We start from the raw sequence: 9,618 nt of genomic DNA, 5'->3' as shown, positions 1-9,618 counted from the left end.
TTTATTTTTTTATAAAATAATTATGCTAACCTTATATATAAATAAATTCTTTATTTTTTAAGACATTGTACTCAAAGATAAAAAAAAAGCGAACATATATATATATATATATATTAAGCAGGGATAATTGGAGTGCACTTGTAACAAGCTGTTAGCTCATTATTTTGGTAAATTAAAATTTAACATATCCAATGAATAAGGGGTTGTGTAAGCAGCAGAAAATTAGACTTTTACTTATAGGTTTGAATCTTAGATATAGACGAGAGGGTTTGCATGAACCTAGTGAAGATTAGTTTGGATCGAAAGTTGAGATACCAAGCTTACCAAAATTAGAAAAATGTAAAATATAGTGAAAAATGTTGGGTGTTCGGAAGAAGAATAATGGAATACGTCTCTCTGTATATATCCAAGCTGCAGTCAGAGAAGATGGCGAAGACGAAAGGTAGGTTCGTCGGGCACCAATTGTACTCCGACTCAAAAAGAAGAAAGAAATGAAGAATCATCGGCTGATAATAATTGAAGAAAAACCAGTCCCCATACACGACACCACTTGTCGCTGACGCTCAAACGTGAGCCATGACGATTTCCGAATTTCCATTACCAACTGCAAATATATATATTTTTATTTTTTACACAGTCAACACTGAGATGTTAGTTTCATATATATGTGCATATAATATGGCGTGGCGTATGTGTGTGTAAACTCTGAGCGCCACTCTCTCGATCTCTCCATTCAATCGGCCACCGTTAAAGGCCCCGTCCTCTTTTTTTCCTCTTTGCCTTGAATATCATTTATATATATATACACACAGTTTTAATCTTTTACTGAACTATCAATCAAAACCAAAAAAATACATTTTATAATTTCTTCCGGGTTGGCTAAGATCATGGATTCTGGGTTTTTCTCGGTTAGTATTTGCTTTCTAGATTCCTATTCATAAATATATGTATATGCTGTTCATTGTTTTTTTTTTTTTTTTCCCAATGCTTTCCATGCTTTTCTTCTGTTTTGGAGTGGCCACAAGCTTGTATCATGTCTTATGAAGAGCTCGTGTTTTGCAGATTGGTTAAATTTGATTATTATATATGAAGCTGAACTGAAAAGGGTTGAACTTTTCTCAAGCCACAAGGAGGAGGAGAAGCAGAAGGCAACAGTTGGTTGAACTTTTCTGGTACTTCTTTCTCACTGTAAACACAGAAAGTTAAATCCCATTGGTCACACTCTTTGAATGCATTCTTGTTTGAATTTAATGCAGAGCTTGCTGAGCAGAAAAGGGTTAAGAAATTAAACAAAATGGTTGGCCTCTGGGCTGTGTTTTGTGGGGAATCTGATTGTTCAGCTGATACAGGAAAGCCTTGTAGTTCCACCACCGATTACAGGCTAGTGACACAACCTTCTTCTTGCATCAACCATGCCTTGATCATTGGTTTTGATGTATTGCTTCTGATCGTGTTCTTATTCAATCTCATTTCGAAGAAGTTATCGAGTAAATCTTCGTGTATTCCACGGCGCTTCCATGGCGCAACCCGGTTACAGATCATATCCGCCATCTTCAATGGCGTTCTGGGATTTTCATACTTGTTCTTGGGCATCTGGATGCTGTTGAAGAAGATAAGGTTGAGCCAGGCTGTTTTGCCTATCCATTGGTGGCTTCTAGCACTGTTCCAGGGCTTAACATGGCTGCCATTGGGCTTGACTGTGAGCCTGAGGGGCAAACACTTTCAGAAAGCTCCGATCTGGATTTTGTCTGTTCTTGCCTTCTTGTTAGCTGGAATTGCTTGTGGGTTATCCCTCTTTGCTGCCATTTTTATCAAGCAAGTCTCGATAAAGGTATCTCTGGATGTACTGTCTTTCCTAGGAGCAACTCTGTTGTTGCTATGTACTTACAGAGGCTTTAACTATAAAGAAGAAGATGATGGGATTCTTTACGCCCCTTTGAACGCCGAGGCCAATGGCAGCAGCAAAATTGAGTCTTCTGTGGCCATTACTCCATTTTCCGGAGCTGGCATTTTGAGTATATTGTCCTTCTGGTGGCTGAACCCGGTGATGCGGAGGGGCAGAGAGAAACCACTCGAGGAAGAAGACATACCCAAATTGCGGGAGGAAGATCGAGCAAAGGCTTGTTACTCACGATTCATGAACCAATTTAATAAGAAAAAGCAGCTCCATCCATCGTCTCGACCAACAGTTTTGCGGACAATAATCTCATGCCATTGGAAGGAGATCCTACTATCTGGGTTCTTCGCTTTCTTAAAGGTCATCACTCTCTCTGCCGGTCCATTGCTTCTCAACGCCTTCATTCGGGTTGCTGAAGGCCACGAAAGCTTCAAAAATGAGGGTTATGTGTTGGCCATTTCACTGTTCGTGGCAAAGAACATAGAGTCCGTGGCACAAAGGCAATGGTACTTTCGAAGCCGGCTTATCGGCCTCCAGGTGAGGTCTTTGCTAACAGCAGCCATATACAAGAAGCAACTGAGACTATCCAATGCTGCTAAGATGATGCACGCAGCTGGAGAGATAACAAACTATGTTACTGTGGATGCCTACCGGATCGGCGAATTTCCCTTCTGGTTTCATCAAACTTGGACGACCAGCCTCCAGCTCTGCTTTGCTGTCATAATCCTATTCCATGCAGTAGGGCTTGCTACAATTGCATCATTGGTGGTCATAATTCTCACTGTTCTCTGCAATACTCCTTTGGCTAAGCTTCAGCATAAGTTCCAGACGAAGCTCATGGTGGCACAAGACGAGCGCCTGAAGGTGAGTTCAGAGGCGCTCGTGAACATGAAGGTGTTGAAACTATATGCTTGGGAAGGCCATTTCAAGAGTGTCATAGAAAGCTTGAGGAAGGCGGAATATAAATGGTTATCAGCAGTTCAGTTGCGGAAAGCATATAATGGCCTTCTCTTCTGGTCGTCCCCTGTGCTGGTCTCGGCTGCTACTTTTGGGGCATGCTACTTTCTCGGTGTGCCTTTGTATGCCAGCAATGTTTTTACATTTGTGGCAACTTTACGCCTTGTGCAGGATCCGGTTAGATCCATCCCTGATGTAATCGGGGTGGTCATTCAAGCACAAGTTGCATTCGCTAGGATCGTGAAGTTCCTCGAGGCACCTGAACTGGAGAATGCAAATATCCGACAAAAATGGACACAAGGCACGAAAAGCCAAGCCATTGTCATCAAATCTGCCAATTTTTCATGGGAAAAGAATCAATCAAAGCCTACCCTTAGAAATATTGATTTAGAGGTTTTACCTGGTGAGAAGGTGGCTATATGTGGAGAGGTCGGCTCAGGCAAATCAACTCTTCTGGCTGCAATCCTCGGAGAAGTTCCAAATACTCGGGGAACTGTACATTCTTACACTCAGATTCCTTCCATATGTAGAAACTTTTACGCATGAAATGAAGGAAATTTTCTTATTGATGACTGATTCGGTTTCTTTTGCTCCATTCTACTACATTACAGATTCAAGTTTGCGGTAATATCGCCTATGTTTCTCAGTCAGCATGGATCCAAACTGGAACTATCCGCGAGAACATTTTATTTGGATCTACAATGGATGATGAGAGATACCAAGAAACATTAGAGAAGTGTGCCTTGTTGAAGGATCTTGAGCTGCTACCTTACGGAGATCTCACTGAAATAGGTGAAAGAGGAGTTAATGTCAGTGGCGGCCAGAAGCAGCGGATCCAACTTGCCCGGGCATTGTATCAGGATGCTGATATATATCTCTTGGATGATCCGTTCAGTGCTGTTGATGCGCATACTGCCACAAGCCTATTTAATGTAACTATTTCTTCAGTTTTGCTGTGGAATTCTGCTTTTGTTTTCCATTACCTTCATCTACAAGCTCTCTTCATCATTGCAGGATTATCTGATGGACGCTCTTTCAAGCAAAACAGTCTTGCTTGTGACACACCAAGTTGATTTTCTTCCTGCATTCAATTCTGTTCTGGTTAGTGTAATTTCTTCTTTAGTCTCCGACTTTCACACTGTTCAGTTCATCGATTATACTCTGCATTCTCAGGCATTTAATCCAAACACAATTGCATAGCCTGAAAATGGAAACCAATCCTTAACCTTGCTGATGTTCACAATCCTATAAAATCAGATTTAATGAGTTCAATGTTCTTACAGTTGATGGCAGATGGAGCAATCCTGCATGCTGCTCCTTATCACCAGTTGCTGGCGTCAAGCCGAGAATTTCAGGACCTAGTCAATGCACACAAAGAGACTGCCGGCACTGAAAGGGTTGCCGAGGTAGCTTCTTCAAAGAACCATGAAAAATCTGGCAAAGAGATTAGAAAGACTCGTACTGAGAAGAAATCTGAAGCGCCTGGAGGCGATCAATTGATTAAACGGGAGGAAAGAGAAGTAGGAGACAGAGGTTTTAAGCCTTACATACAGTACCTAAGTCAGAACAAAGGCTTCATATATTTCTCCATTGCCGCTCTCTGCCACCTGGCATTTGTGATCAGCCAGATAATGCAGAACTCTTGGATGGCCACTAATGTCGAGAATCCTCGTGTAGGCACATTAAAATTGATCGCAGTTTACTTGGTGATTGGTTTCAGTTCAACAATATTTTTGCTCTTTAGGTCTCTGCTTATAGTTGCTTTGGGCATGCAATCGTCGAAATCCTTGTTTTCACAGCTATTAACCTCTCTTTTTCGCGCTCCCATGTCATTTTACGACTCCACACCTTTGGGAAGAATACTGAGTCGGGTACGAATGTCAAACATATGCTACTTTTGGAATTTTTGGGCATTAAGGATGTTGATCAAGAACCTAACCTTTCCTTTTCCTTTCTTGTTCTGTCTTCCAATTCTTTGCAGGTCTCATCTGATTTGAATATAGTTGATCTTGATGTTCCATTTAGCTTTTTCTTCACCGTTGGGGCTACCACAAATGCCTTTGCTAATCTTGCAGTGTTAGCAGTTGTCACCTGGCAAGTCCTGTTTGTCTCCATACCAATGGTTTTTTTGGTTTTTAAACTGCAGGTAACGCTTTGATAAGGAATACTTACTTGTATGCCAGTTAAATCCCAAATCAACTGAACTAAATTGGTTGAAATCGGCATTTGGGATCATCAGGGATACTACTTTGCATCTGCAAAGGAACTGATGCGGATTAATGGCACGACCAAGTCGCTGGTAGCAAACCATCTTGCAGAATCCATAGCAGGATCCATGACAATTCGAGCTTTCGAGGAGGAGGATCGGTTTTTCAAAAAGAATCTTGAGCTCATCGACATAAATGCCAGTCCATTCTTCCACAGCTTTGCAGCAAACGAGTGGCTGATCCAGCGGCTTGAAGCATTTAGTGCGGTCGTTCTCTCCTCGTCGGCCCTCTGCATGGTTTTGCTTCCCCCCGGAACATTCAGTTCTGGTGAGCATTTTAATGCATAGTTGCAGAATAATATGATTAACGAAGAAAACAAGAAATAAATAATCTGCACGAGAGAGAACATGATTTGTTTCTAAATGTTATTTTTCATCGGTCACCTCTTTCTATTGCAGGATTCATTGGAATGGCTTTGTCTTATGGCCTGTCATTGAATATGTCCCTAGTTTTTTCAATTCAATTCCAGTGCACTCTAGCAAACTACATTATATCTGTAGAAAGGCTCAACCAGTACATGCACATACCGAGCGAAGCTCCTGAAGTGATAGAAAACAACCGTCCACCAGTCAACTGGCCAACTGTAGGCAAAGTGGAGATTCAAGATTTACAGGTAAGTTTTCTATCAACTGACATCTAGAACTATGAAGACTTAGCTTCCTAACTGATAAGATATGCCATCAAAACAGATCAGATACAGGCCCGGTGCACCTATGGTTCTTCGAGGCATAACTTGCACGTTTGAAGGAGGGCACAAGATTGGCATTGTTGGAAGAACTGGCAGTGGGAAGACGACTCTGATAGGGGCTCTGTTTAGGCTGGTTGAGCCAGCAGGAGGCAAGATTGTAGTCGATGGAATGGACATATCCAAGCTTGGACTACACGATTTGAGGATGCGATTTGGGATTATACCTCAAGATCCTACTCTGTTCAATGGAACAGTGAGATACAATTTGGACCCGTTATCTCAGCATAGTGATCAAGAAATATGGGAGGTAATAGTTCAATACTTCTGTGCACATTAAGGCTACCAAGTTAGGATCTTATTTGTTTTTGTTTTGAAAGGTTCTTGGGAAGTGTCAACTTAGAGAGGCTGTTCAGGAAAAAGAAGAGGGCCTAGACTCTCTGGGTAAGAACTAAGAGAAGCCAATGTTTATAATGCGTAGATAAGAGTTCATTTACTTCTTCGTATGACAATGAACTGTTCTTGGTTCAGTTGTGGAAGATGGTTCAAATTGGAGCATGGGGCAGAGGCAATTGTTCTGTTTGGGGCGTGCCCTTTTGAGGAGAAGCAAGATTCTGGTTCTCGACGAAGCGACAGCATCGATTGACAATGCGACAGACCTGATTTTACAGAGAACCATCAGGACAGAGTTTGCTGATAGCACTGTGATCACAGTGGCTCACAGAATACCCACTGTGATGGATTGCACAATGGTTTTAGCCATCAGCGATGGTCAGTCTTGTTTCCTAGAGCATAGATTTCTTTCAGCTCCCATTATGGATCATTCTAAAACTGTAAAGCAAATCCTTTGTTTCTTTCTACAGGGAAACTGGTAGAGTATGATGAGCCAATGAAGTTGATGAAGACAGAAGGCTCGCTGTTTGAACAACTGGTCAAGGAATACTGGTCTCATTCTCAGACTGCAGAATCACATTGAAGTTCGTTCTGACGTTTGCCAGCATCGCACTTCAATCCCAATCCCATCTTTGGCTGTGAATCCATGCCTGGAAATTGGATCTGGGTTAGAGAGAAAAAGATGATGTAACGACCCTAAAGTGGGTCTAGGTATTTTAATATTTAACGTCAGTTTAATGATATTTTAAATGTGGATTTAAGTATTTTAAGTATTTAATGATAAATTGCTTTGATGGCATGAAAATAATTTAGATTGAACAATTTTATTTTATAGTTCATGTGATTGTGAAAAAAAATAAATGTATGAGTCTGATTTTTAAGAAATTGGGAAATAACGTAATGGGTCACATTAATTAGTTAATGAGTTCATAGGTTTATAGGTGAGCCAATAAATTGTCGGGTTGGGCTTGGGCTTGGTAAATGAAATTTAGCTTTTAATTATGCGAAATAAGAAAAAAAAAAAGAATGAAAATAAAAATAAGTGTCAAATGTCAAAAATGCCCTAAAAAGTTTATTTGTTATAAAAAAAAGTAGGGACAATTGAGTCTTTTAAAGACTGGTGTACAGACTTCGTGCCACAGCCCCCTTTTCTTCTGCGCATTGTGGTTTGTTCCATTTCAGGGCCGATTTGCATATCTCCCTTTGTCCCCCCATTGTTCCATTGCTCTTCATCTTCTTCTCCATCCATTATTCTTCTTCATATTCTTCTCCCACTGTTTGTTTGCGACTGAAGCTTCAATGAAGGAGTCTCATCAGGCAAGTTCTCCTTCTGGCACCACTTTTTTATGTTCATTTCATTCTTCCATTCAAGAGTTCTTTTGATCGTAAGAATATGCATTTAGATGATCAATTGAAGTTATTCTTCTTCCTCTCTGTAAATATATTGTGCCATATATATATATATATACATATATACACCTAGTTATATATTCTCTTCTAATCTAGCGTTGGTTCATCCCAGATTTTCATTATTTTCAATTGGGATTATTTTCCCCAATCTTCTTTCAGAATAGTGTAGCCATAAGTATTGCTTGTGTTATATATATATATATATATATGTATAAATCATTGTCTTCATAACTGAGTTACAAAATCGTTTTGCAATCATCTGAATAGGCAATGGCTTATTCGAATGAGTCTTGGGAAGTCATGTGAGTAATATCCGAATGAGTGTGTGTCTCATCCGGATACATACATCAACCCATCCAAATGCTATCCTTCAAAGATAGCCATATCCGGATAGATCACCATAGCAACAATGTCAAACCTGATTTTGACCTTAATGAATCCAAAATCTCTTAAAAATCAAAACACGAAAATTGTAGATCTTTTTCTTGAATTTCCATATCATCTTGAATCATCTCAATCGGAGTTCGGACGAGAGAGATATGCCTGGAATACCAAACGTTGTCGAACTGTATATTCACATTCGAATGTATCGCAATAGCAGCAAACTTCAAGCCCACTTTCGACCTCCATTAAACCCGAATCTCTGAAACCTCAAAACACTAAAGCTGTATATCTTTTTCTTGATTTTTCATATCATTTTGAATCATCTCAATCAGAGTTCGGATGAGAGAGTTATGCCTAAAATACGAAACCTTGTCGAAACTAAATTTCTAAAACATGGTGCATCCGAATGACTTAGCCCATATTCGGATAGCCATCCGGATGCGCTACTGTAGCATCCGGATATCACTCACATACTTGACTTCGAACATCTGGATGTCTCACCCCATATCCGGATATCACTCTCAAAAACTCCCAAAGACATCCAAATATGTCTCCAACCATCTGGATATCGCTCAATGCTCCTCTAACATATCCGAATAGGCCATAAATCATCTGAATGTACTTTCCCATATTCGAATATATATGCTAAAATCTGAATACCCTATTTAATTTTTCCAAAATACATATCAATGTCAATTTAGCATAATTATTAAATGAACCATCGGAGATTATATGATGGAAAAAATAGCATATTAAATCTATATTACTTCTCAAATGGTGAATCAAGAATTAACCGTAAATAGCATCTCCCAAAAATTATTTCTGTGATATAATTTACATCTTGGTTGTGGTAAATGTAATGAAGTAAGATATGTTGAATTATCCAATATAGGTAAATGGTGTTGAAATTATGAATATTGAGGAAACGAGAATTTAAATGCATGTGAGTAGCAAATACATACATTTTGCATACACATACATGTTATATACATATATATATATATATAAATCTTGCGCACTTACTATTTTGCACGGAGGGAAAGGGTACCGTAGAGCACCTGACACGGGACGAGGTGGCCATAGTCCGGCAAGTTAGCTCCATATTTATTTGTGAGATTCTATTAAAATGATACACTTTTGCATGTGTTGATTGATGAGTTGAGAGCCTATGAGATTTGATACTGACATTGAAATTATTTACTTTTGCATGTGTTGATTGATGGCTTGAGAGCCTACGAGATTTGATACTGATATTGAGATTTATGCACATTTGCATAGTAGTACATGGTGGCATGATGTATTCAAATTTAAATTGATAAATTCATAAATTATGAATCTTGTACATAATTACGGAATTCTTGGTTACTCTTCTTGGTGTTATCATATTCTTGGATCATATTCATTATTTATTATTTTTCGAACTTGCTGAGCCTTGTGGCTCACTTGATCTTCTTTGTCATTCCAAGTAAAGGAAAGACTGTTATTGAGGGCGAGTCCAGTAGAACTGCAGCCCAAGGATAGTGGTGTACAGAGACTTGTCATAACTTGAAATTCCTTAATAACATTTTAGTGAGGCTGGAAATAAAATGATTTTATTTTGTTAAGTCACTAAAGCCTCTTATTTA

The 9,618-nt window shown here is 39.4% G+C and overlaps 1 protein-coding gene across 3 annotated transcripts; it reads left to right on the top strand.

Moving 5' to 3' along the window:
* Positions 1 to 436: 436 nt before the first annotated feature.
* Positions 437 to 7,007, top strand: LOC127796703 (ABC transporter C family member 10-like). Of its 3 annotated transcripts, none has more exons than XM_052329005.1 (13): positions 437 to 569; positions 1,063 to 1,172; positions 1,257 to 3,349; positions 3,466 to 3,786; positions 3,869 to 3,955; positions 4,138 to 4,725; positions 4,836 to 5,000; positions 5,094 to 5,388; positions 5,520 to 5,734; positions 5,811 to 6,116; positions 6,187 to 6,250; positions 6,338 to 6,577; positions 6,670 to 7,007. In XM_052329005.1, the coding sequence occupies exons 3-13, from the start codon at positions 1,295 to 1,297 to the stop codon at positions 6,780 to 6,782; spliced, it is 4,449 nt and encodes a 1,482-aa protein (XP_052184965.1). In that variant the 5' UTR covers positions 437 to 569; positions 1,063 to 1,172; positions 1,257 to 1,294; the 3' UTR covers positions 6,783 to 7,007. The 3 variants fall into 3 exon arrangements, with proteins under 3 accessions (XP_052184965.1, XP_052184967.1, XP_052184964.1); XM_052329004.1 differs by lacking the exon at positions 437 to 569 and adding an exon at positions 680 to 908; XM_052329007.1 differs by lacking the exons at positions 437 to 569; positions 6,187 to 6,250; positions 6,670 to 7,007 and adding an exon at positions 679 to 908 and having other exon boundaries at positions 6,338 to 6,461.
* The last annotated feature ends 2,611 nt before the right edge of the window (positions 7,008 to 9,618 follow it).

This window comes from Diospyros lotus, chromosome 3 (genome assembly GCF_014633365.1).
Source record: "Diospyros lotus cultivar Yz01 chromosome 3, ASM1463336v1, whole genome shotgun sequence".
Lineage (NCBI taxonomy): Eukaryota > Viridiplantae > Streptophyta > Magnoliopsida > Ericales > Ebenaceae > Diospyros > Diospyros lotus.
This window is presented reverse-complemented; position numbering and strand designations above follow the sequence as displayed.

What these genes read in the sequence shown, in the direction of transcription:
- LOC127796703 (XM_052329005.1), top strand. Translation starts at nt 1,295, where the DNA reads ATGGTTGGCCTCTGGGCTGTGTTTTGTGGGGAATCTGATTGTTCAGCT. An exon ending in TTTTGGTTTTTAAACTGCAG is followed by an intron (nt 5,001 to 5,093) that starts GTAACGCTTTGA and finishes TGGGATCATCAG; the next exon opens with GGATACTACTTTGCATCTGC. An exon ending in CCCCGGAACATTCAGTTCTG is followed by an intron (nt 5,389 to 5,519) that starts GTGAGCATTTTA and finishes TTTCTATTGCAG; the next exon opens with GATTCATTGGAATGGCTTTG.